Source organism: Schistocerca gregaria, chromosome 3 (genome assembly GCF_023897955.1).
Source record: "Schistocerca gregaria isolate iqSchGreg1 chromosome 3, iqSchGreg1.2, whole genome shotgun sequence".
NCBI classification, from domain to species: domain Eukaryota; kingdom Metazoa; phylum Arthropoda; class Insecta; order Orthoptera; family Acrididae; genus Schistocerca; species Schistocerca gregaria.
Window position 1 is genome coordinate 251,278,645 of NC_064922.1, and position 23,304 is coordinate 251,301,948.

Here is a 23,304-nt window from a genome sequence, read left to right on the forward strand (position 1 = left end):
ATTTCGTTTTCGAGAGAAAAATCTCTTTTTCTTCTCTGGTATGTCTCCTACTATGTTCCCCCAGCCACTCTTTGAAATCTGAAGGCTTCAGGTAGAGGGAGCGAAAGGTAATCTGTAACTTGCTATAGCTTGTACAGAAACCAGACTGCAATTATAAGAGCCGAGCCGAGGCATATGAAAGGAAAGCAACAGTTTAGAAGAGACCGAGACTTGGTCGTAGCCTAAAGTCGTAGCCTAAATCCATGTTATTTAGTCAGTATATTGAGCAAGCAGTAAAGGCAAGCGCCGGCCACGGTGGCCGTGCGGTTCTAGGCGCTGCAGTCTGGAGCCGCGGGACTGCTACGGTCGCAGGTTCGAATCCTACCTCGGGCATGGATGTGTGTGATGTCCTTAGGTTAGTTAGGTTTAAGTAGTTCTAAGTTCTAGGGGACTGATTACCTAAGGTGTTAAATCCCATAGTGCTCAGAGCCATTTTTTTTAGTAAAGGCAAGCAAGGAGAAATTTGGAAAAGGGATTAAAGTTCACAGAGAAGAAATAAGAACTTATAAGTTCGTCGATTACATTGAGATCCCGCCGGAGACAACAAAGCTCTAGCATGATCAGTTGAACGGAATGGATAATGTCGTGAAAAGAGGGTATAAGATGAACATCATCAAGTTCAAAACAAATTAAATAAGACAATACTGATGGAATGAAATTAGGAAACGTGACACTGAAAGTAGTAGACAGAAACTGATACTTGCCCAGGCGAAATAACTGAGGGCGGTCGAAGTAGAGGGGATGTAGACTGGCAATACCAATAAAAACATTTCTATATAACACGGGGCATAAATTCAAATATTAGAAAGTACTGTTTGAAGGTATTTGTGAGGAGTGAAAGCTTATAAAGAAGAGGAACACGGACGATAAGCATTTCACACAAGAACAGAATACAAGCTTTTGAAATGTGGTGCTATGGAAAAATGCTGAAGATTAGATGGGTTGAACAGATAACTAATGAGTTGGTAACAGGTTGGCTGAGTAGACGTTTCACTCGACGACACTACATTTCTCCACGTGAAAAGCTGGAAATGCAATTGAAAAGATCTATTTATCTCACAGTTTCTAAGATTTTTTTAAGTTATTTGTTTTTCAGAGCACAATGGGTTTTTGTGTCAGCTTAGTCTCGCTGTTTTTTTAAGTCTGTAGCTGTATGATTGCTTCTTGTGAGTAAATTTTAATAATAAATAGTTGTTTTACAACGATAAATTTACGAGGGCATCAAGAAGTAAAACATCACATTTTTTTCTGAAAGCTGGTTTATTTTATTCAAGGTTCCAATAAATCACATTATTCTCCACTCTTTTGGCTAAAAAACCTTTTTTTTTTCGCTGCACAAGGTAACGGCGCGGCCTAGGGGGTCTTGCCCGCGAAAGGCAAAGGTATTGAGTTCGAGTCTCGGTCCGGCACACAGGTTTAATCTGTCAAGAAGTTTCATACAGATTTACCTAAATCGCCCCAGCCAAATGCCGGGATGGTTCCCTAAAATCTTCCTTCCTTACTGGATACCTTCCATATCTCGTGACTTTTTGGACCTAAAGGCATTCGCCAACTATGCTACATTCATCATCCTAACAAATGCTTATAATGTGAGCATGTAACATGACACTTACCCTCTAAAAGACAGCTAAAAAATCATAGTCCACCAAAGTACTCTGCATTCTTTATTATCTTATGACTGCTTTAAGAGAGCAGCCCATGTTCAGAAAGGAAAGAAGATTAGAGTTTAACGTCCTGTCGGTGATGAGGTTATTATAGGCTTATACGAAGTACAGGCTAGCAACCATCCAACCATTCCCCTTTAGGGATTTAGGGAACTAACGGAAAATCTAAATATTGTTGGCTGGATGGGTATTTGAAGCTTCGTCCTCCCGAATACAACCCTAGTGTTTGACTACTGCGCCATATGAGTCGTTCACAAACCATCTCCGCTGTATGAAGCAAATATGTGCCACATGGAGATTAAAGGGAACCACTTAAGGTTACATTTTAGAACCTATATAAAATGTAATGAAATGTGGAGGCGAGAGAGAATCACCAATGAACTGGGATGAGGTAAAAAGTTTGAAAGACAAGTAGTGGCTTCAGTCTTCCACGGGATAATGTATTACTTGAGACCAATGACGCAAAAAGGGAAGAAACTGCTGCCTCAGATGGTACCGGAGAGCGGACAGCGAACAATTAATAGCGTCTGCATACACAAGAAATTATCTTAATCTCGATGACGTCATTCTAATTGAGCTGCTGCGCGGCCCGTCACATCATCGTCAGACTTGTTACAGTGATTGCAGGGACGCACCGCAACGAGACGTAGAATAACTAGTGTCCCCTCCGTCGTACCTTTACAGTGTCCCACCTGACCCTGGTGAGGTTCTCGACAGTGGTTGCTACATTCTGCGACAGACCGGTGTAGGAGCTCTCGTTTTTCATTGGTGTAGGTTGGATACTTGCTCAAATTATTGACAGACATTTGTAATGTGTTAATGCAACTGTATTTACGATCCTGTGTAGAATATTGAATGTATGATTTAATCTATCACTCAGGCCAAACGAATCAGAGGTGTATTAGGCAACTGTATAATTTCCTTTTTCATTGAGAACATACAAATTACTAGCACTTTTATTTGGTTTAATGTATGTGGCTGCCTCCCACTGTAGCTCTCAGTGGTTCACAACCCCACAGCAGTCCACCCACTCCACCGCCGCCCCACACTGAAGCCAGGGTGGTTGTGCGGTTGAGTGGTTCAGTTACCCCCCCCCCTCCCCCCTCCTCCTCTGGAGGTTAACTGGAAACCGTTCAAGACAGAAAGTTGCAATAGCGCAAAATAAAATAAAATTTAATATTTGCAGGCGTAATTTAGTCACTCATTAGCTGTGGATGCGAGTTCAAAGAAAATAATTGAATCATTGATCCACCACGCGCAGGGCAGTTAATGAAGCTTAACCGATTGGTAACGAGGATAATAAAGTAATAAGACCTAATTTTCATTCGCAACTGGTTTTATAAAACACTTTGTTTGAATTATTTCAGTATTTCTGGAATGTTTCAACGATTTTTGTGTTTTTTTGTTTATTACTTTATCACTTTCTCTTTTTAATACTTTCCTTTCCATCACACTAGCTGATCAAAAGTAAACGGACATTCGTATGCGATGCGAAATTTATCACTAGATATCGTCAGAGGACGACTCGCCAGCGTGAAACGACGTTGTGAATACTGCGTTGTTAGGAGTAACAGAGAAATGGTTCCGCCAGAAGAGGTCAGTGACTAGTTACTTAATGCCGTCCGAGTAACAAGTCCATCAGGGGCATTTCAGTCCTAAAGCAGTCAGAGTCGACTCTTGGGGATGTGGCTGTGAGTTGAAAATGCCAATTAAGCTAAGACCTGGCAGACGGCTGCACTGACGTAAACGGACTGTAGAGCGTTGTACATCGTGGTTTTAGAAACGCATGAAATCACCGGGAGGACTCACTCGTGATTTTGTGCCATTAGCTGTAATGCCAACAGTGAAGTATGCAGGAGGTGGTGTTACCGTTAGGTGATTTTCGTGACTATGGTGTGGTCCCGTTACTACTCTTAAGAAAACGCTAAATACTGAAGATATGAGCACACCTGACAACGTTGTGTGCAGCCTACAGTAAACGGTATGGTTGGAGACGATGATTTTTTGTATCAACATGAAAATGTCCACCCGAGACAATGCTTTAACTTAATATGGTTATTTAATGTCGCCCGAGTAAGTGACATTTGAGCACTCCTAAATCTGTCGAAGTAGACTGCTGGGGATGTGGTTGCGGGTTGAAATAGCGAAGTAAGAACCAGAGTTACACCAAGACCTGGCAGACCTAATGCACTGACGGACACAGAATATCGTTTATTGCACAGGATAGTTGTAAAAATCGCATGAAATCAACGGAAGGAATAAATGCCATGTGTAATGCCAACAGTGAAATATGGGGAAGGTGGTTTTACGGAAAGATGGTTTTCATGGTTAAAGTGTGACTCTGTTATTTCTCTTAAGAAAACGCTAGCTGTGGAAAGATATGAGCACAAATGCTTCATATGGCTCTGAGCGCTATGGGACTCAACATCTGCGTCATCAGTGCCATAGAGCTTAGAACTACTTAAACCTAACTAACCGAAGGGCATCACACACACACACACACACACATGCCCGAGGCAGGATTCGAACCTGCGACCGTAGTGGTCGCGCGGTTCCAGACTGAAGCGCCTAGAACCGCTTGGCCACACCGGCCGGCGATATGAGCACATCCCACAAGATTGTGTACTGCGTGCAGTAAAAGAGGAAATCGAAGACGATGATCGTTTGTATTAAGCGGGGGTAGGACGTCAAACAGGCCGACTTGGAGCAGGAGAGGCAACACAGGACATTTTAATTTCCACTGTCTATACTTTTACAAATAAATTCATAAAACTCTAACAGCACGACCAGGAAGGATTCAGGATTCATACTCAGGGCAATGGAAGCTCAAAAGCGTAACAGAACACTTTTTTTTTTACATGTGAAATTTCATCATTTTTTACTTACTACTGGCTGCATTTGTTGCTATAGGTACACTTTTCTTCCTAAGTAAGACAGATTCTCCGATGACTTTTGTACAACATACAAACCATAGTTACAGGTTATGAAACTCTACAAGTTATTTAATTTATGAAAAAAATGAACAAACTGTTACATTTTAAACTTCATGATTAGAAAAAACTCAAGTTTTATAGTTCATTATCTCAATCTTTTCCACAGTTTTTTAATAGATTTGGAAAATTCTAGAGTGTCATACACCTATAACTACTGTTTGTATGCTATGAAAAATTCATCGAAGAATCTCTCTTACTTAGGAAGGGAAGTGTACCTACAGCAACAAATGCAGCTAGTAATAAGTGAAAAAATGATGAAATTTCACACGTAAAAAAATGTATTGTGCTTAGTTTTGTAACTTCCACTGCGATGAGTTTGAGTCTTCAATTCTTCCTGGTCATGGTGACAAAGATTTATGACTTTAATTGTAAAAGTATAGACAGTAGAAATTAAAATGTCCTGTTGTGACTCTCCTGCACCAAGTCGGCTCGTTTGATGTCCTACCCCCCTTAACATGATGATGCACACTGAACCCAATGGAACAACATTGAGATGAGTTAGAAGTGTACTTCGCACTAGTCTCCAGCGTCCAACATGACTACATTGTCAGGTATCAGCTTTGAGGAGAAATGCACTGCCATTCCTTCACAGATGTTCAGGTAGCTGGCAGAGTGTCTCCAGCAGAGTTCAAGCAGTGTTAATGCAGAGGGCACAGACACTTCATATTAACGTTCACTAATAGGTGTCCGCATACTTTTGATCATGTAACGCACTTCATCACTTACAGCTTGTTCTGTTTGTCCCTAACTCTGTAGTAACTAGGATTCCCATTCCACCTAAGTCTACTGTGAAATGCAGTGTTACAGAGTGCAACAATAGTGTTTATAATAGCTCTATATTTAGTGTTGGTATTCATGTACAACACAGCTGCATTCATCTGCTGTGGACAGTGCGTAAGTGTTTTAACTATAGGGAAACTAAACTGGAGAAGCTGTTGGGAGTGTATGTACATGTGTCAGTGTGCTGCGATGCGACGTGCGAGAAACTTTCTGCGAAGCAGTTTAGCGGTTGGACGTGTGTGGCTCTATTAGTTGCTCGTGACAGCCAGTCGCAGCCCAGGAGACCTGGAAGCTGAGGGAAGCGAGCGGGCAGAACACGGAGCCCTCTGCTGGCGTTGCCCGTGCTGTGTCGTGCGGTGAGGTCGGCGCCTGCGGCTTTCGTTGCACTGCACTCGGCACACAGGCGCTGGCAACTGGCAGCTAGCAGCGAACTGAAGCGTCAGCGCAATAGCTTAGCTTAGCGTAGCATAGCATAGCATAGCATGACTTAGCGTAGCGTGGCGAGGCGGGGGGGTGCTCGCGTCTGAACCTGTCTTACTCGTGAAGTCGTCCTCTTCCTCAGCCTCCGCCTCACGGGCCAACTCTTCGGGCGTCTTCTTCTTCCGCATTAGCGGATTCGGCTCTTCCTGAGGTATCTCTTGCACCTCCTCCTTCTTCTTTATGTTGTACTGTAACATCAAACAACATCACGCATTCAAAGACTGTACTAAGCAAGAGAGCAGGGCAGAACAGTCACACATTATTCACACTATTTCAAATTTTGAAGCTGCAGTTGCAAAGTACACTACCGGCCATGAAAATTGCTACACCATGAAGAAATACAGATGATAAACGGGTATTCATTGGACAAATATATTATACTGGAACTGACATGTATCACGCACTTTGGGTTCATAGATCCTGAGGAATCAGTACCCAGAACAACGATCGCTGGCCGTAATAATGGCCTTGATACGCCTGGGCATTCAATCAAACAGAGTTTGGATGGCGTGTACAGGTACAGCTGCCCATGCAGCTTCAACACAGTACCACAGTTCATCAAGAGTAGTGACTGGTGCATTGTGACGAGCCAGCTGCTCGGCCACCATTGACCAGACGTTTTCAGTTGTTGAGAGATTTGGAGAATGTGCTGGCCAGGACAGCAGTCCAACATTTTCTGTATCCAGAAAGACCCGTACAGGACCTGCAACATGCGGTCGTGCATTATCCTGCTGAAAAGAACTGTTTCGCCGGGATCGATGCGGTAGCTTTCTCGCTTCCCGCGCCCCGGTTCCCGGGTTCGATTCCCGGCGAGGTCAGGCATTTTCTCTGCCTCGTGATGACTGGGTGTTGTGTGATGTCCTTAGGTTAGTTAGGTTTAAGTAGTTCTAAGTTCTAGGGGACTAATGACCATAGATGTTAAGTCCCATAGTGCTCAGAGCCATTTGAACCATTTGAACCGGGATCGAATAAAGGGTAGAGCCACGTGTAGAAACACATCTGAAATGTAACGTCCACTGTTCAATGCGAACAAGAGGTGACCGAGACGTGTAACCAATGGCACCTCATACCATCACGCCGGGTGATACACCAGTATGGCGATGACGAATACACGCTTCCAATGTGCGTTCACCGCGATGTAGCCATACACGGATGCGACCATCATGATGTTGTAAACAGAACCTGGATTCATCCGAAAAAATGACGTTTTGCCAATCGTGAACCCAGGTTCGTCGCTGACTACACCATCGCAGCCTCTCCAGTCTGTGATGCAGCGTCAAGGGTAACCGCAGCCATGGTCTCCGAACTGATAGTCCATGCTGCTGCAAACGTCGTCGAACTGTTCGTGCAGATGGTTGTTGTCTTGCAAACGTCCCCATCTGTTGATTCAAGGATCGAGACGTGGCTGCACGATCCGTTACAGCCATGCGGATAAGATGCCTGTCATCTCGACTGCTAGAGATGCGAGGCCGTTGGGATCTAGTACGGCGTCCCGTATTACCCTCCTGAACCCACCGATTCCATATTCTGCTAACAGTCATTGGATCTCGACCAACGTGAGCAGCAATGTCGCCTTACGATAAACCGTAATCGCGGTAGGCTACACTCCGACCTTTATCAAAGTCGGAAACGTGATGGTACGCATTTCTCATCCTTACACGAATCACAACAACGTTTTACCAGGCACTGCCGGTCAACTGCTGTTTGTGTATGAGAAATCGGTTGGAAACTTCCCTCATGTCGGCAAGTTGTAGGTGTCGCCACCGGCGCCAACCTTGTGTGAATGCTCTGAAAAGCTAATCTTTTGCATATCACAGCAACTTCTTCCTGTCGGTTAAATTTCGCGTCTGTAGCACATCATCTTCGTGGTGTATCAGTTTTAATGTCCAGTACTTTAGTTATGGTATTAGAAGGACATGAAAGGGAAACAGTGGTTCAGAAGGAAATGGGACTGGTTGCAAGCGACCCTAATGTTCTTCGCTCTGCACATTCAGCAGTGCAACAAGCAGATTTAAGTCATTTTGCAGATGACACTAGTATTATTATCAATCCAAGCATAAATACAGATACACAAAAAATGTTAAACAATGTCCTTAAACGTATCATTGATTGGTTTCCTGCGAAAGGTCTCACCCCCGGTATTAAAAAGACACAATGTATTCAGTTTTGCACATCTAGGAGTACTAAATCTGTGATATGTGTAATACATCGCAGGAAATAATAAATAGGGTAAAAACTTTAAATCCTTAGGTGTCCATATTGACTAGAATTTAAACTGAAAAAAACACACGTTTAGGAACTCCAAAAAGAACTTAGTTGAACCACATTTGCACTTAGAATCACTGACAATCCTGGAGAGAGACAAATCATTAAGTTGACATATTTTGCGTATTTCCATTCAGAAATGTCATATCGAACGTTCCGGGGTAACTCCTCTTCAAGAAAGAAAGTGTTTATCCTTCATAAATGTGCTGAAAGACTAATACGTGGTGCTCACCCACGATCATCTTGTGGACATCTGTTTAGGAAGTGGGACATTCTGACTACTTTTTCACGGTATAGTTGTATTTATTCCCTAATGAAGTTTGTTGTCTACTTAGACAGCAAAAGAAACAATGATAAAAGTAACATTCCACGTTAAGGCTGTGTTTAGCACAAAAAAACGGTGCACAATGCCGGCTGCGGTGGCCGTGCGGTTCTATGCGCTTCAGTCCGGAAACGAGCGACCGCTACGCTCGCATGTTAGAATCCTGCCTCCGGCATGGATGTGTGTGATACCCTTAGGTTAGTTAGATTTAATTAGTTTTAAGTTCTAGGCGAATGATGACCTCAGAAGTTAAGTCCCATAGTGCTCAGAGCCATTTGAACCATTTGTTTAACATGAATCTTACTAACTGGCTAACTCAGCAGGCATTAAAGGAAACAAATGAGAAATTTGGAAAGGGAATTCAAATAGAGAGAGAAAAGTTAATAACATGAGGGTTGTTAATGAAACTGCAGTTCTGACAGAGACGGCAAAAGTCTTGGAAGATCAGTGAACGAATTGAATAGTGTCTTCAGAAGAGATTATAAAATGAATATCAACAAATGTAAAACAAGGGTAACGGAGGGTAGACAAATTAAATCAGGTGATTCTGAGGGAATTAGATAACGAAATAAGACACTAAAAGTAGCAGATAAGTTTTGCTATTTGGATAGCAAAATAACTGACGATAGAAGAAGTTAAGGTATAAAATGTAGACAGGCAATAGCAATAAAACTGTTTTGAAGAGAAATTTGCTAACGTCTGATATAAATTTAAGTGATAGGAAGTATTTCCTGAAGGCAGTTCTCTGGAGAGTAGCCATATATGCAAGTGAAACGTGGAAGATAAACAGTCCTGACCATAGAGAAGAGAAGCTTACGAAATGTGACGCTACAGCAGGATGATCAGATAACTAATGAAGAGATGCTGGTATGAGTGGGCGCGCCCGTGTTTGTGTGTGTGTGTGTGTGTGTGTGTTGTGTGTGTGTGTGTGTGTGTGTGTGTGTGAGAGAGAGAGAGAGAGAGAGAGAGAGAGTAGCGGGGGCAGAGAAGAGTTTTGCAGGGAAACCTAAACCTGACTACAGTACGCAAGTTCAAATACTAACTTCGAATAGTTTTCGAACTGAATACCACAACGACAGAAGCTTGTTTACACGTAATTTCTAAATCATTAAGGTAAAAATTACTACGTCAGCACAGGATCCTGCACGTAATGTTCCAGATCATTGGGGTCAAAATAATTCAATCGGCAAGGATCCTAAAGTAAGGGATTTGAGATACGGAACCAAAAGTCGGAAATTAATATTTAAGGCGGTCCGAGGTATTAGTAAAGGCTCTATATTTCATAACAGACAACTGCCTGCTACATCGACGTAGATGGTGGTACCTTTATAACAAAATAGACCAATCTGTAATGTGCCTACAATGGAGTTTACCTCTGTTTATAGTTCAACACTCACTGTTGAAGACGGGACGTTACATATCTTAGGGCCTTGTAGATATATATTTATGTTACAGTATATAATAGATCATGATATTGTGTCCAGAAAGCTTTACGACAGTGGAGAGAAAAGTATCGCAACAGGCATCATGTTGTTGTTGTTGTTGTTGTCTTCAGTACTGAGACTGGTTTGATGCAGCTCTCCATGCTACTCTATCCTGTGCAAGCTGCTTCATCTCCCAGTACCTGCTGCAACCTACATCCTTCTGAATCTGCTTAGTGTACTCATCTCTCGGTCTCCCTCTATGATTTTTACCCTCCACGCTGCCCTCCAATGCTAAATTTGTGATCCCTTGATGCCTCAAAACATGTCCTACCAACCGATCCCTTCTTCTAGTCAAGTTGTGCCACAAACTTCTCTTCTCCCCAATCCTATTCAATACCTCCTCATTAGTTACGTGATCTATCCACCTTATCTTCAGCATTCTTCTGTAGCACCACATTTCGAAAGCTTCTATTCTCTTCTTGTCCAAACTATTTATCGTCCATGTTTCACTTCCATATATGGCTACACTCCAAACAAATACTTTCAGAAACGACTTCCTGATACATAAATCTATATTCGATGTTAACAAATTTCTCTTCTTCAGAAACGCTTTCCTTGCCATTGCCAGTCTACACTTTATATCCTCTCTACTTAGACCATCATCAGTTATTTTACTTCCTAAATAGCAAAACTCCTTTACTACTTTAAGTGTCTCATTTCCTAATCTAATTCCCTCAGCATCACCCGACTTTATTCGACTACATTCCATTATCCTCGTTTTGCTTTTGTTAATGTTCATCTTATATCCTCCTTTCAAGACACTGTCCATTCCGTTCAACTGCTCTTCCAAGTTCTTTGCCGTCTCTGACAGAATTACAATGTCATCGGCGAACCTCAAAGTTTTTACTTCGTCTCCATGAATTTTAATACCTACTCCAAATTTTTCTTTTGTTTCCTTTACTGCTTGCTCAATATACAGATTGAATAACATCGGGGAGAGGCTACAACCCTGTCTCACTCCTTTCCCAACCACTGCTTCCCTTTCATGCCCCTCGACTCTTATGACTGCCATCTGGTTTCTGTACAAATTATAAATAGCCTTTCGCTCCCTGTATTTTACCCCTGCCACCTTTAGAATTTGAAAAAGAGTATTCCAGTCAACATTGTCAAAAGCTTTCTCTAAGTCTACAAATGCTAGAGACGTAGGTTTGCCTTTTCTTAATCTTTCTTCTAAGATAAGTCGTAAGGTCAGTATTGCCTCACGTGTTCCAACATTTCGACGGAATCCAAACTGATCCTCCCCGAGGTCTGCATCTACCAGTTTTTCCATTCGTCTGTAAAGAATTCGCATTAGTATTTTGCAGCCGTGGCTTATTAAACTGATAGTTCGGTAATTTTCACATCTGTCAGCACCTGCTTTCTTTGGGATTGGAATTATTATATTCTTCTTGAAGTCTGAGGGTATTTCGCCTGTCACATACATCTTGCTCACCAGCTTGTAGAGTTTTGTCAGGACTGGTTCTCCCAAGGCCGTCAGTAGTTCTAATGGAATGTTGTCTACTCCGGGGGCCTTGTTTCGACTCAGGTCTCTCAGTGCTCTGTCAAACTCTTTACGCAGTATTGTATCTCCCATTTCGTCTTCATCTACATCCTCTTCCATTTCCATAATATTGTCCTCAAGTACATCGCCCTTGTATAAACCCTCTATATACTCCTTCCACCTTTCTGCCTTCCCTTCTTTGCTTAGAACTGGGATGCCATCTGAGCTCTTGATATTCACACACGTGGTTCTCTTCTCTCCAAAGGTCTCTTTAATTTTCCTGTAGGCAGTATCTATCTTACCCCTAGTGAGATAAGCTTCTACATCCTTACATTTGTCCTCTAGCCATCCCTGTTTAGCCATTTTGCACTTCTTGTCGATCTCATTTTTGAGACGTTTGTATTCCTTTTTGCCTGCTTCATTTACTGCATTTTTATATTTTCTCCTTTCATCAATTAAATTCAATATTTCTTCTGTTACCCAAGGATTTCTAGCAGCCCTCGTCTTTGTACCTATTTTATCCTCTGCTGCCTTCACTACTTCATCCCTCAGAGCTACCCATTCTTCTTCTACTGTATTTCTTTCCCCTATTCCTGTCAATTGTCCCCTTATGCTCTCCCTGAAACTCTGTACAACCTCTGGTTCTTTCAGTTTATCCAGGTCCCATCTCCTTAATTTCCCACATTTTTGCAGTTTCTTCAGTTTTAATCTACAGGTCATAACCAATAGATTGTGGTCAGAGTCCACATCTGCCCCTGGAAATGTCTTATAACTTAAAACCTGGTTCCTAAATCTCTGTCTTACCATTATATAATCTATCTGATACCTTTTAGTATCTCCAGGGTTCTTCCACGTATACAACCTTCTTTCATGATTCTTAAACCAAGTGTTAGCTATAATTAAGTTGTGCTCTGTGCAAAATTCTACTAGGCGGCTTCCTCTTTCATTTCTTAGCCCCAAACCATATTCACCTACTATGTTTCCTTCTCTCCCTTTTCCTACACTCGAATTCCAGTCACCCATTACTATCAAAATTTCGCCTCCCTTCACTATCTGAATAATTTCTTTTATTTCATCGTACATTTCTTCAATTTCTTCATCATCTGCAGAGCTAGTTGGCATATAAACCTGTACCACTGTAGTAGGTGTGGGCTTCGTATCTATCTTGGCCAAAATAATGCGTTCACTATGCTGTTTGTAGTAGCTTACCCGCATTCCTATTTTCCTATTCATTATTAAACCTACTCCTGCATTACCCCTATTTGATTTTGTGTTTATAATCTCGAACGACGCCTCTTAGTTTGCACATTCATTTTCTGCCGAAAAGTTTTTGATTTTCTTAAATGGCGAATTTATCTTTGGAATATTTTGCATGTTTGTGCTGTGATCAGATTCGATTAGTCGAAACAAGTTCTTTGAGCGACCGCTTTATGTCTCCACTGGTGTATTTTGTATCTCTGAAGTGCCGTTTTGCTATCCGTCAATGGGAGACTTTCGCAAATTTGGAAACACGAAACGATATGTTTTCGAATCAGTTTCTATTGTTCTGTGTTTGGATTCTGTGTGTAGTGTCTGTTTCTGGTGTTGAATTCAAGGCTCAGTCTGGTCTGTGCTGCTTCTTACTTTGTCTGGTGTCGATGCGAGCTTGTTCAGAATTATTGCAATGATGAAGATAATGGATGAGATCTTTTCAGTTACTTGACGTGGTATCTAACAGGCTGTTTATAGGTTATTTCAATCGTGGTTTTCAAATATCTGCACAATTATCTTGAGAGTACTCCACGCGGTGAAGTTTCATAGCTCGCTCACTTTCGTGAAATGGAAGCTGATGTAGGGTCAAATAATATCTTTTCAATCCGTCGTGTTGTAGATTCAAACTTATCATCTTCTCCTTCATTATTAATAATTTACTGTCTTACTAAAAGTCGTGTAATGAGAATAATGTGATTTCCTTACTCTGTTCGAGAAACTTACTTGCATTAGCTACGTTGAGAACTCATTGGACTTTGCTAATGCCTGCACTGTTTTGAGAACAATATATGGGAACAAAGCAATTCAGTGATATATATACATCACTCAATTTTTTGTTCCGTTACAGTAATTTCATTTATTATCTTATCTAACGTAGTTTCATGCTGTCGTGCAGGAATCTTGCTCACACTTGTTGCTGCATACCTCGGTACATCTACATTCATATGTAACACGAACAGTTACATGAGTTAATCATATGCTAACGTTGCAGATCATTATCAATATGAATTCTGTTCTTTACATAGATTACGATTGCAGGTCCTGAAAGGAAGTCGCTGGATGCTGTTCTGGAAGACATGTTTTCCAGCACAATACCCAGTGCTATGGTCTATTAATGATGTGTTCTGTGAGATAAATGATAGCGCTGTACTTTCTACTTACTTTAGTATGTGGAGCTTTCGTTCTTAAATTATATTCTAATCTACGTGTTCAAATAAGTTTTCTGTTGAAGTCTGAATTCAGTGACTGCACATACGAGGAATCATCTTCATTGCACGGATTTTTGGCTATAAGCCGAAAGAAAACACGCTATATAATTTTCGGTAACTTCTTGATGAATGATTACTGTTGTTTAAATACATAGCTACGCAAAATGCATTTTCGTTGCACCTACATTAAGCACATGTGACTTCTACGTTATACATTTGTAGCCAGATCTCGTCTCTGATCTATTTTCTGTAAAATGAATCTATATTAATGTAGAGCTTAATAGTTAAGGGCTTTACTTAACTGCTAATTGTTGTAATTCAGTTTTATCACACAACACGGGTGACAGAATAAGCAGCAATCTGGCACTGTTTGCTGACGATGTTGCAATATACGGGAAAAGTTTTATAAATGGAAGCTTTCTCTAAATGTGGAAAAAATGTGAGATAATGAATGTAATGACAGAATACAGTGTTAACGGTGTGGTGCTTGAAACTACCACGTCGATTAAGTATTTGGCCGTATCGTTGCAGAGTGACATGAGATGGAACGAACACGTAAGGTCGGTTGTAGGGAAGGCGAATGGTCGTTTTGAGAGAATTATAGGGAAGTGTAGGTCATCTATAAAGGAGACCGCACACGGAACACTTATGCGACCCATTCTCAACTACAGTTCGAGTGCCTGAGATATCCACCAGGTAGGATTAGGAAGATATTGAAGCTATTTTGATGCTTGCTGCTTGACTTGTTACCAGTAGGTTCGACCAACACTCGATATAGTCATATAGCGTAGAGCGCTCGCGTCGTAGCGTGAGAGACACGGAGCTGAGGCAGGCCCGGATGGAATTCGCGCAGCCTGAGAGTAGTTTATAGGTGGTTTCCACGCTTCTTTAGACAAATGCTGGGCTGGTGCCCAAATTCGGCCTCGGAGAAGACGACACAACAAATGTTAAAATAAGATAATACACAAAAGAAAATAGTTTATGGAGGTGTTGTTGTACAGCTTTAATGATTGTTGAGAACTGCTCTATACTATAAAACAGCCGTAACAGCATATTTTGTTAGAGACGATTGATGTCGATCTAGGATCAGACCATCATCAGGTCCAAAAACCATCTCAGCCATGCATTTGTGTAACTGGAATAATAGTTGCCTGATGTTCATTGTATATACGGAATATTATGTCCATTGTCTGATAAAGGTTATTCCAGTTACGGAAATGCATAGATGAGATGGTTTTTGGACCTAATGATAGTCTGATCCTAGGCCGAAATCGATCATCTCTAATGAGACATAACATTACAGCTGCATAGTGTACAACGCAGTTCTTAAAACACACAAAAAAGTTTAATGATTCCTATACAGGACTTCCCTGCCTCAGGTTACCTGACGACAGCGTCGTCAGGACTGGCATCCGGAAACAGAGCTAAGAATGCTGTCGGACAGAATCATTCTGTTCCACGATAACGTCCGCCCCCACACTGCCAAGACGATGAAGGTTGGGCTTCAGCAATTGGTTGGGAAGCACTACAAAATCCTACGTACTGCCCGGATCTATCAAAAAAAAAAAAAAAAAAAAATGGTGCAAATGGCTCTGAGCACTATGAGACTTAACGTCTCAGATCATCAGTCCCCTAGAACTTAGAACTACTTAAACCTAACTAACCTAAGGAGAGCACACACATCCATGCCCGAGGCAGGATTCGAACCTGCGACCGTAGTGGTCGTGCGGTTCCAGACTGAAGCGCCTAGAACCGCTCGGCCACTTCGGCCGGCCCGGATCTATCACCGTGTGGTGATCATATCTTTGCTCACCTGAAAAAAGACATACGTGGACGTCGGTTTCAGTCGGACGAAGAAGTGCAAGAGTGGGTGCGATTGTGGATCCGCCAACGGCCAACCGCGCTCAACGAAATGGGAATTGACTGTCTGTGTGTGAAATATTAAGGCACTTAACTGCTGAGGTCATCAGTCCCTAAGCTTACACACTACTTAACCTAAATTATCCTAAGGACAAACACACACACCCATGCCCGAGGGAGGACTCAAAACTCCGCCGGGACCAGCCACACAGTCCATGACTATAGCGCCCAAGACCGCTCGGCTAATCCCGCGCGGCGAAATGGGAATTGATCCTCTCGTCTCGTAGTGGGATCACATATTAACGCGTACGGTGATTACTTTCGAATGAAACCATTCCGTGATTACTTTCGAATGGAGCCATTCCATTGTCCCGTTGTGGCAAGTGTTCGATTTTCATTTGTCCCTCATATACAGAAAAGGAAAGCGGATATAGGGTGCGCCTATGGCTTACTTTACCCCCTCTTCCCCTCAGTTTTCGTGGCTCTTTCTTCCATAAGACCTAAATAAAGACGACAAGGCAATATTTTAATATCAGTCTCTTTTACCATGTGACGACTCTCAGGCCGTCTAGTGGGCCAGCCGATGGCCGTTAAATCGCCGCGAGTATTCCATCCGGGCCTGGCTCACCTCCGTCTCCCGCAAGCTAGGGCACGGCGCATTGCACTAGACGAGTATATAGTGTGTTGATCGAACCTATTCTTAACAAATCTAACAGCACGCGTACATTGCTTCGACGTCTTCTTAATCCAACCTGGTGAGGATCCTAAACAATCGAGAGTACTCAAGAATGAGTCGCGGAAGTGTTGTGTACGCGGCCTCCATTATACATGGCGCTCTGTACAACATTTCGTGATGTTCAGAGTGCATAACCTTAATTTTTATGTACCATAACGAAGCTGTTAGTAGGACTAATTACCGTATTTGAAGATGGCAATGAGTTGTCGAAACCAGTAATGCGAATATTTTAGTAATAAGTGGATCTTGACACAATGCATCACTACATAAACGTTTGTAACGTCTCATGCTTCCGTCTGGCAATATGTCAATTCTTAAAAAAAAAGAAAAATGTTTTAAAGTAGTTACTGAAACGAGAACCCTGCTCAGTGCGAATCAATAGTAAAAAAAAAAAATAATAAAAAAAATGGACCGCCAATCGTCATACAGGTAATAATCTCGGGAACCGAGTGTGCGCTGAGACTTAATTCTCCTTCGTGTCAACCACCCCAGGCGGTTTGCGATTTGAGCTAGCTAGCAAGTGTCAAGCTATGGTACGAAATATTTGTTTAACTGATACGTTATTCACGAGAAATTATTCTTCATTCTTTGGCACAGCAACAGTTTTGCCTGCGTGTTGCATTGTATTGTATGTTAACCGGGGGCCTAGAAATGACGGAGAGGCTCCGTCCCCGCGGCAGCCGCAGTGGTCCACAACCCCACGACGACTACCGCAGTCCACTTCACCCCTCCGCCACCCCACACCGAACCCAGGGTTATTGTGCGGTTCGGCCCCCGGTGGACCCTCCAGGTAACTTCTCACACCAGACGAGTGTCACTCCTATGTTTGCGTGGTTGAGCAATGGTGGTGTACGTGGAGAACTTGTTTGCGCAGCAATCGTCGACATAGTGTAACTGAGGCGGAATAAGAGGATCCTGCCCGCATTCGCCGAGGCCGATGGAAAACCGCCTAAAAGCCATCCACAGACTTGCCGGCTCACCGGACCTCGACGCAAGTCCACCGGGTGGATTCATGCCGGGGACCAGGCGATCCTTTGCAGTCCGGAAAAACGTGCGTTAGACCGAGAGGCTATCCAGACGGGCTTTGCCTGCGTTCTGCAATGAAAACACATACGAAGCCATTCTCTTCCTCCTGCAGTCCGAGTATCTACCTGAGGAAAAGAAGGGGTCCAATATACTGGCACGCGAAGTCCATGGCGAGTCCCTTGGCGTCACTTTCCGTGGTATTTCCCTAGCGAATGAAGCGAGGGAAAAATGACTAACTGTCACAGTCTCCTTCGCACTTATAAGAGCCGAGGAAAAATGTTTATCTATGTGTGATAGTCTCCTTCGACTTGTACAAGGTGAGAATTATTGAACTGTATAAAATAAAATTGTCATAACTTCTGAATGCTTTGCGTTAGGGCATTCGAACTGCACGGTTGGCACCTGTGCATGATGGGAATTAGCATGCGATGTATGGTTTGGTTTAGGGTCGAAACCCACTTTCAATTGGATGGGTTCGTCAATGAGCAAAACTGGCGCATTTTGGGGAACTGAGAATCCGCATTTCGTGATCAGTACGTCTCTTCACCCTCAACGGGTGACAGTGTGGTGTGCAATGTACCGTCACGGAATACTCGGTGCGATATTCTTTAATGACACGGTCACTACCGAACGGTACGAGAAGGTTTTGGAAGATGATTTCCTCCCCATTGTCCAAAGTGACCCTGATTCCTACAAGACGAGGTTCATGCAAGGCGGAGTTCAAGCAGGAGAGTGCGTGATGTGCTCGAGGAGCACTTTGAGGACCGCATTCCGGCTCTGAGGTACCCAGAGGCCACTGGCATGGGTGTCGCTTGGCCGCCATATTCTCCGCATCTGAAAACATGTGACTTCTTTTTGTGGCGCTATAATAAAGACAAGATGTACAGCAATAACCCCCAAAGCCATTGCTGAGCTGAAGGCAGTCGTTCTGCGGAGGAGACTGACACACGTAGAGAATTGAGTCGTGGTGAAGTTAGCTTTGAAAAGCGCGCCGCAGCGCGTAGCGTGAAAGGTCGTCATACGTTTTCTGGCGGTGGCGCCGTTGTCGCAGTGAAGGCTTCGGTGTCTCCCTCTAGCGGAGAAGGGGAAAAATGGGCTGTTCGCTTGGGTTTAAAAAGTGGCTGTATGGGCTCTCGTGGAGAGTTGGCGGTCGGGGCATCAAGAAGCAACTTCTCTGCCGGTGCTAGAGGGACAGCACGCAGACCGCGGCATCAGCGTAAGCGACGCGAGCAGCGGCTCCGTGGTGTGGGGCGTTAACTGCTCGTCGCGAAAGGAATCTTTCTGAGCGTGGGTCCGCAAGGGGCCTAATCTGCAGTTCGGCCGCATGCTGTCGACCGGCGAGAAGGTTCTGAAAACGGCTGGCAGCGGGCGGCTCGGCAGAGCATTTGGAGGTGCTGCGTTGGTTCAGTCCTGGGAGTCGTAACGAACCAGAAGTTGAGCACTGATTGTTATCAGATTTTATGAAGTTTAATTGAATTCAATTAACTTATTCTTGTTAATTATAGCAGCCGTATTTTTAGGGGGTTTCCCGCCATTCATTTTCGTCTGCTCACCCGCGGGAAGGTGGTAATATTAGAAAGGGTGGTCCGTTTGTCTCCTTTTGAGGACGAAAGGGGGGGGAGTAAATCTGTGCCTCGCATTGCTTCTTTCCCCTCCCAGCTTACCTATGGGTTTATTCGACTGTTAGCCTCTGCCATTTCTGTGGAAGTCTAGGGCATCAATGACAGCACTGTTTAAAATGCAAGGCACTAAGACCTGATCCATTCTCTCGCCTGTCGTAACTAGTATTACTAGATCCAGGTGTAAAAGGTACTCCAAGAAAGAAGAGAAATTCCTTTTGCCTCGTGGTAAGAAGTACTCGTTTGCATAACGAATTCCTGCTCATCTGGAAGCTGCAACTTACGTAAATTTGTGTATGTATATTTGGCTATAATCAAGCAAGGTTAATGTACGCCGTAGTGAATTTTTTATATTGTTTCTAGTCAGCAAAAACTGTTGTGTGTTTTTCCAATTCAATACCTTTTACGGCTTTTACTCAACGTGCTTAAGTGTTTTATACTGGTAGTAGGTCATTAATGTTTTTCTTGCCATGCAAAAGTTTGCCATTTCATTACGGGTAGAAATTGTTGCCTTGAAAGGAGAACGTTGTAGAAGTTCGCCGGCTGGAGTGGCCGAGCGGTTCTAGGCGCTACAGTCTGGAGCTGCGCGACCGCTACGCTCGCAGGTTCGACTCCTGCTCCTGGCATGGATGTGTGTGTTGTCCTTAGGTTAGTTAGGTTTTAGTAGTTCTAAGTCTAGGGGACTGATGACCTCAGAAGTGAAGTCCCATAGTGCTCAGAACCATTTTTTGTAAAAGTTCACATGTCCTACCTGGCGAGCGTGTGTCTTTGCCGTAAAGTTATTAACTGTGAATGTCCCCCCGTGTGCATGACTCACGCGTTTTGGTTTTTCTATTTTGAGAACTGTTGTAAACAGGATTGTTTTTATATGTTGCAGATAAGTTAGATTCTTCGCTATTTAATGACTGGATTGAAATTCACCTGCAATTTAGGTGAGCTTGAAATATTATACAGCGGTCGCGTTGTATACTTTAAATTGCTTGCCTGTACTTGTCTTTTACTGGCGTGAAATAATTTAATAATTTCAAAGTCCTTTCCTATCGTAAATTGTGACTTATTTGTTAAATGATTGTAGTTTTTTTAATATTGTTAAGTTTTGCACCAATTTTGAATAAAGAGTGTTACTGAAAATTGTGTGTAATTTCACCAGTTATTCCTTGGAACCTACTTACACTTTACATTTTTTGTACTAATTGAGATTAATAACCTCTGGTGAACCAGTAATAATTTTACGGTTCAAGAATGATTTTTCCTTCGCTCCACGTGCGAAGAGAATAGGATAGAAAGTAGCTAATATTAGCAAAGATCACCTTCCGCCGTGCAATGCACAGTTGCAGGGTTGATACGCAGATGCTCGAGAACAGTGCACGGATACAAATGCGGGGAGAGACTTAACGGAGCAAAGCAGGCAGGCGGCGAGTTGCTGAGCTGTGTACGAACACACACGCAGCGAGAGAGAGAGAGGGAGCACGGCCGCTTTGAGCCCCGGCGGCTGGACCTCGGCTGACGTCACACACCGGGGCGCTGTCCGCGCGGCTGACCAAAGGGCTGGGAGCCGCTGTGTGGCCGGCTGCCTTGCCCACTAGAACCGCGCTGACGTTCCACGGGCAAACGCGTTCCGACGTCGCACAGTGCAAAGGAGAGTTTTCGGTTATGCAAATGCACAGTGCCGTGAAATGAGACTCGAAAATGACTAGACACCACTTTTTTCACGTCGGCGCTTGTACATACCTTGCAGCACTCGTACGACGTGTGACGAACGACGTGTAGCCTTTTTCAGGACATTACCGACAATCTTTGAGAGACGATGCGACACACGCAGAGGATCATTTTCTGTTGAGAAATATACAGGGTGTTTCACAGTCGTTGCATCAAAGGTCAGAGGTGATAGATCACGACACAGGGAACAACTTAGAGACAAAATATTCGCTAACACTTGGCGGCAGCCATAAGGGTTCTTTAGTATTGGCTATGCCACGGAGAGGTGACGGTCCATAGACGCTCTTCGGCGTGCGTTGTGCCTTGTTTCTTGTCAGTAATCGAGTCATTCTCCGTGTGAGAGGTGGTCGACCCAGTGAAATTAAAGTTCTTCGTTTGCTTCTAAAATACGCTTCTCCTCTTAGAGACTCTTCTTTTATGAGTTTCTTTTTGACAATCACTCTGTGTATTTACTGGTGTAGTACTCTACGGCATTGGCTCCTTACCTAGCTTGCATAAATCCCGAATGTCTTGCCCATTAATGCTAATCTTACACTGGGCAGCAGCTCAGGTGCTGAAGTGTGGACACGTGGACGTAAATCGTTAGTTTATTTTGAAAGGTGTAGTCTTTTACCGGTGCTGTTACAAAGTTTGTTACGTGTTTGCGGGAAGGTTGTTCGACGCAGAGAAAAAAAAAAACACCAACACATGTGTACATATGAAGGCTACAGATATAAAAAGGTCTGCACTTTTACCTCTCACGCCCTGCATATTGGGGAAACAAACTGGTCACAGCGAAAATCTGTATCCTGTCCTTTAACTCCCCTGCTGTCCGTTCCGTAGTATTGTTATTTATTAAATTAGACGTTTCAAAGATAGAATGCACGATTTCGATCCAAAAGAGATGGAACGAGTACGTTTACAAGCTCTGTATACGTGTAACTGTTTTTTATTATAGCTGCATCATGACCAATTATAGATTACCACAAAGGACTCAGTTCAATAACAGTTAACACATTAGTCCCTTTTCGCTATTCAAGGTACATATGAAAAAATGACCATTTTATGGTCTATACTGAACATACTTCCCGTGCTTAATTAAATTTTCGTCCGTACACAGAGCTAACGAAAGTTGTGGGAACATCCTAATGTTGTATGGGACCTCCTTCTTCCTGGCGCTGTGCAGCACAGCTCGACGTGGCATGGATTCAACAACTCGCTGGAAGTTGGAAGTCCTTCGTATTCAGCCATGCTGCCTCTCTAGCAGTCCATAATTGCGAAAATGTCGACGGTGCAGGATGTTGTACACGAAATGACTTCTCAATTGTGTTCCATAAATGTTCGATGGGATTAATATCAATCGATATGGGTGGCCAAATCATCCGTACCAGCTATCCAGTACATACTTCAAGTCAATCGCAAACAACCGCGTTCCATTTACAAAGTGGATTGTGATCCATCAAAAATCCATCGTCACTTGGGAGCACAAAATCCATGAATGGTAGCAAATGGTCTATAAGTAGCTAAACATAACCATTTCCACACAATGACTGGTCCAGATGAACAAGAGGACCCAATCCATTCGATGAAAACACAGTCCATACCATTATGGAGCCACCACCATTTTGCGCAGTTGACAACCTGGTTACATGGTTCCGTGGGGTCTGCGCCACACTCGAACCCTACCAAGAGCTCTTCTGACCAACTGGAACCGGAATTCATCTGACCAGACCACGGTCTTCCTATCGTCTTGGATCCTATGATCACGAGCCCAGTAGGTGCGCTGCAGAGATGATGTCGGTCTGTTAGCAAAGGCACGTCGGTCGTCTGCTGGCACAGCCCACAAACGCTGAATTTCGCCGTAGTCTCTTAACTGATACGTTCGTCGTACGAGTTGCTTGTCTGTTAGCACTGACAAATCTACTGAAACGCCGCTGCACTCGGTCGTTAAGTGATGTCTATCGGTGATTGTGTTGTCCGTGATGAAGCGTAATGCCTGGAATTTGGCATTCTCTGCACTCTCTTGACACTGTGATTCTTGGAATAGTGAATTCCCTAACGATTTCTGAAATGGAATGTCCCATGCGTCTAACTCCAATTACCATTCCGCATACAAAATCTGTTAATACCCGTAGCGCGGTCATAATCACGTCGCAAACTTTTTCAGGTGAATTACCTGAATACAAATGACAGCTCCACAATGCACTGCCCTTTTATAACTTGTACACGCGATACTACCACCATTTGTATGTGTGCATATCGCTATCCCACGCTTTTAATGACTTCAACGTAGAATTTAAATAGTTGTGCAGAACATATTATTTGAGACTTCATATAAATTTGTTTTCTACCAGCCAGACAGTTGCCGGCCGGAGTGGGCGAGCGGTTCTAGGCGCTAC

At 43.3% G+C, this 23,304-nt stretch overlaps 1 protein-coding gene across 8 annotated transcripts in view; it reads right to left on the minus strand.

Annotated features, from left to right (window-relative positions):
• Positions 1-23,304, minus strand: part of LOC126356321 (complexin) — a 653,706-nt gene that overhangs the window by 13,356 nt on the left and 617,046 nt on the right. For 4 of the 8 annotated variants that reach the window (XM_050007294.1, XM_050007293.1, XM_050007290.1 and 1 more), the window contains exon 3: positions 6,015-6,144. In XM_050007294.1, coding sequence (XP_049863251.1) covers positions 6,015-6,144 — 130 coding nt within the window. Of the gene's footprint in view, positions 1-6,005; positions 6,145-23,304 lie in introns of all 8 variants that reach the window. The other 4 variants (XM_050007292.1, XM_050007287.1, XM_050007289.1 and 1 more) reach the window with 1 other exon arrangement.